The sequence below is a fragment of the Rhagoletis zephyria genome, unplaced genomic scaffold (assembly GCF_001687245.7).
Source record: "Rhagoletis zephyria isolate East Lansing unplaced genomic scaffold, Rhagoletis_zephyria_1.1 Rzeph_scaffold_37774, whole genome shotgun sequence".
Lineage (NCBI taxonomy): Eukaryota > Metazoa > Arthropoda > Insecta > Diptera > Tephritidae > Rhagoletis > Rhagoletis zephyria.
In genome coordinates, this window is record NW_016194829.1 from 1 (window position 1) to 3,104 (window position 3,104).

Here is a 3,104-nt window from a genome sequence, read left to right on the forward strand (position 1 = left end):
AACTAAGGTCAAGGATGTGCAAACAGAAAACACTGTGACCACCACCACCACAACAATGTCAACAATGTGGCCTTTCTTTCTTTCTTTCTTAGGAAGTAACAGCAACCGCAAGTGCCTGCAAACAAACGGCGAACTAGTGTTGTCCTTTCCTTTTTTGACCTTTGCTTTATCAGACCTTGAGGACAGCCCTTCTCGAAGACTCTTTGAAAAAGAGAGCACATATTGCACCTCTCTCCCTCCTACACTCCACCTCTTTCAAACTGATACCACAGACCATGATACACACACCCACTTCCTTCTTGAACAGTACAAGCAAATGTTATTGTGCAGTACTTCGTTGTCCACTCGGTGACCAGTTTTCTCCAGTTTTCCTTCAGTTCTCTATCTCAACTAACAGACTGTTCAAGTCGCTTAATTAAATTTGCTCCAGGACTGCAGCAGCAACAACAACCGAGAGAAAAATAGCAAAAAAAAGTTAAATTCCCACTCCTTTTTTTCTTCCACTATCTAATTGACTTAGCGTACGTTCTTCGTTCTTCTTCGGTGGCACACACACTCACTTCAACTTGTTGTTGTTGTTGTCGTCCACTTGCTCCCCTGAACTGAACGGCACAAGTGATAAACAAGATACGGCAATTTGCTGCCGAACTGCTACTACTGCAATAGAAGTGTACACTCACTTCTGCTGTTACCTTTTTTCCTTCTTTCGTTCTTGACTTTGGCAGTTACTTTTCCTTCTCCTCTTTTCCTCTTCTCGGTACCGCTAATGGACACGACTCGGAATAAACGCAAACGTGCGCGCAGTTAGAAGCAGTACATTGATTATTTAGTGTGATCGCCGAAGAGTCAGAAGAGAGAGGCAATAGAAAAAGACAGTGTGTGTGTGTGTGTTCATCCAAATCATTAGTTAGCAGTTTAATTAAGCTCTGAGCACAGTGGCAGCAGCAGTGTCTGCCTGTCAACTGCCAGCAAAAGCACAAATTCCAAACATTGCTCATTTCCGCAGGAAGGGAACCATCACCGGTAGGACCAGAACAGTACAGAGCAGTGTGCCCATTACCTGGTGAACACAAAAGGTGTTGGCGGTGGTGGTGGTGGACAGAGCCACGGCAGTAAACACCTGGGCAAGGTGGTGGTCCACACAGACAGTAGCAGAGAGAGAGTACATAATACAGGTAATGTTATTTAAAGAGAGAGAAAAAGAGCAAGGAAGAGGGAAGTAACAAACGTAATTAAAGTGTAAAGAAAAGAGAGATAAAACAGTATAGAAGAATGAAGGGGGGAAAGGGAAGGAAGGAAATTGAAAGAAAATTAAAAAATGTTAAAAAGGGAAAAATATTGAAACAGCGTTGGAGAGAAAGGTAAATAATCATAGAGCGAAAGGGCTTAGAGAAAGAGAAAGAAAATGAGGATAAAATGGCAATGGTAGAGAATACTAAGGAATGATGCAACTGAAGGAAAGAGTGGCTAGAGAAACAAAAGTAGAGAATGGAACTTATAGAACATATTTAGAGGATAGGATCGTGGTGGTGATAAAGAATGAAAGAAAACAGCTGATAGAAAAACAGAAATAAAGAATGGAACTTATAGAACATATTTAGAGGATAAGATGATAAAGAACTACTGATAAAGAAAAGAATTAGAGAATGACTGATAGAAAATAATTAGAGGATAAGATGGTGAGAGAAAAATGTAGAGAACTACTGATAAAGAAAACTAGAGAAAGGTTTAGAGAAGATAACTAGAGAAAGGATAAGATCGTGATGGTGAGAGAAAATGATAGAAAACTACTGATAAAGAAAACTAGAAAAAGTTTTAGAGAACATAACTAGAGGATAAGATGGTGATGATGATAGAGAAGAGCTGATAGAGAATGATGGCTTAGAGAAGATACTTAAAAGATAAGATGGTGATGATGATCAAGAGAATGATAGAGAACAGCTGATAGAACATACTCGGTGGAAGGAGGGAGAATACTAGAGAAAGAGACTTACAGCTCAGTGGCGGGCTCCCCGTCGTTATCATCATCATCCTCCTCGGCGCCACNGAGAGAACGATAGAGAACAGCTGATAGAACATACTCGGTGGAGAGGGAGAGAGAGAATACTAGGGAAAGGGACTTACAGCTCAGTGGCGGGCTCCCCGTCGTTATCATCATCATCCTCCTCGGCGCCACTGTCACTGCCCTCCTCAATCTTCCGGGGCACCGCTCCCGCTCGGTCGGGCGAGTTGATAAAGGAGCCCTGCAGGTCCCTGAGCTGCGCCTTGGCATTCTCCGCCCGGTGGTCCTTGTTGCGGCGCATCTCGCTGGCAATGCGGGCCATCTCCCGCAGGTTGTTGGCCATCGCCTTGCCCGTCATCTTCACCATGCTGGAGAAGAGGCCACTCTCATTCTGGAGGAGGGTGTGCGGCTCGTCAAACTCCACCAGCCGACCGGCGTCGAGGACCAGCACGCGGTCGCTGTCCATGATGGTGTGCAGGCTAAGGGAAGTTTAAGTTAAAATGATGATCTGCAGGTTCTCAGCAACTGTTTTTACTTACCGGTGGGCAATGGTGAGCACGGTGCAGTGGGCAAACTTGTCGCGAATCGTGTCCTGAATGAAGAGGTCAGTTCTGAAAAAGGTAAGGAACATTAGTAAAAAACTCAAAATGAAAACTTTCAAGAGTCAAACACTCACTTGTGATCGACATTGGCCGTCGCCTCATCGAGAATCAGTATCCGATTGTCCTTGAGAATGGCCCTCGCCAGGCAGAAGAGTTGCTTCATGCCAACGCTGAGATTGCCGCCGCCCTCTGCAATGGCCGAGTCGAGCCCCCCGGCCAGCTCCATCACCGCCCCCTTCAGCTGCACCTCCTCCAGGACCTCCCACAGCCGCTTGTCAGTGTGCTGGTTGAAGGGGTCAATGTTCCGCCTGACCGGCCCCGCAAAGATGACCGGGTCCTGGGGGATGATGCTGAGCTTGTTGCGCAGCTCGGTCAGCGAGATGGAGGCCGTGTCGACGCCGTCAATGGTGATTTTGCCTGAGGGAGGGAGCATGCGAAACAGCGTGGAGATCATCGAGGATTTGCTGCAAAGGAAAAAGAGAAAGAGAAGGGGTTAAAGT

At 45.9% G+C, this 3,104-nt stretch overlaps 1 protein-coding gene across 1 annotated transcript; it reads right to left on the bottom strand.

The window, feature by feature from the left end:
• Positions 1–2,124: 2,124 nt before the first annotated feature.
• LOC108354637 (multidrug resistance-associated protein 4-like) lies at positions 2,125–3,058 on the bottom strand (the record flags this gene model as incomplete). Its single annotated transcript, XM_017605813.1, has 3 exons — positions 2,679–3,058; positions 2,542–2,613; positions 2,125–2,481 (listed from the first exon to the last, which is right to left on the bottom strand). Coding segments are annotated over exons 1-3 (809 nt in total), but the record flags the coding sequence as incomplete, so codon positions are not given.
• Positions 3,059–3,104: the final 46 nt, after the last annotated feature.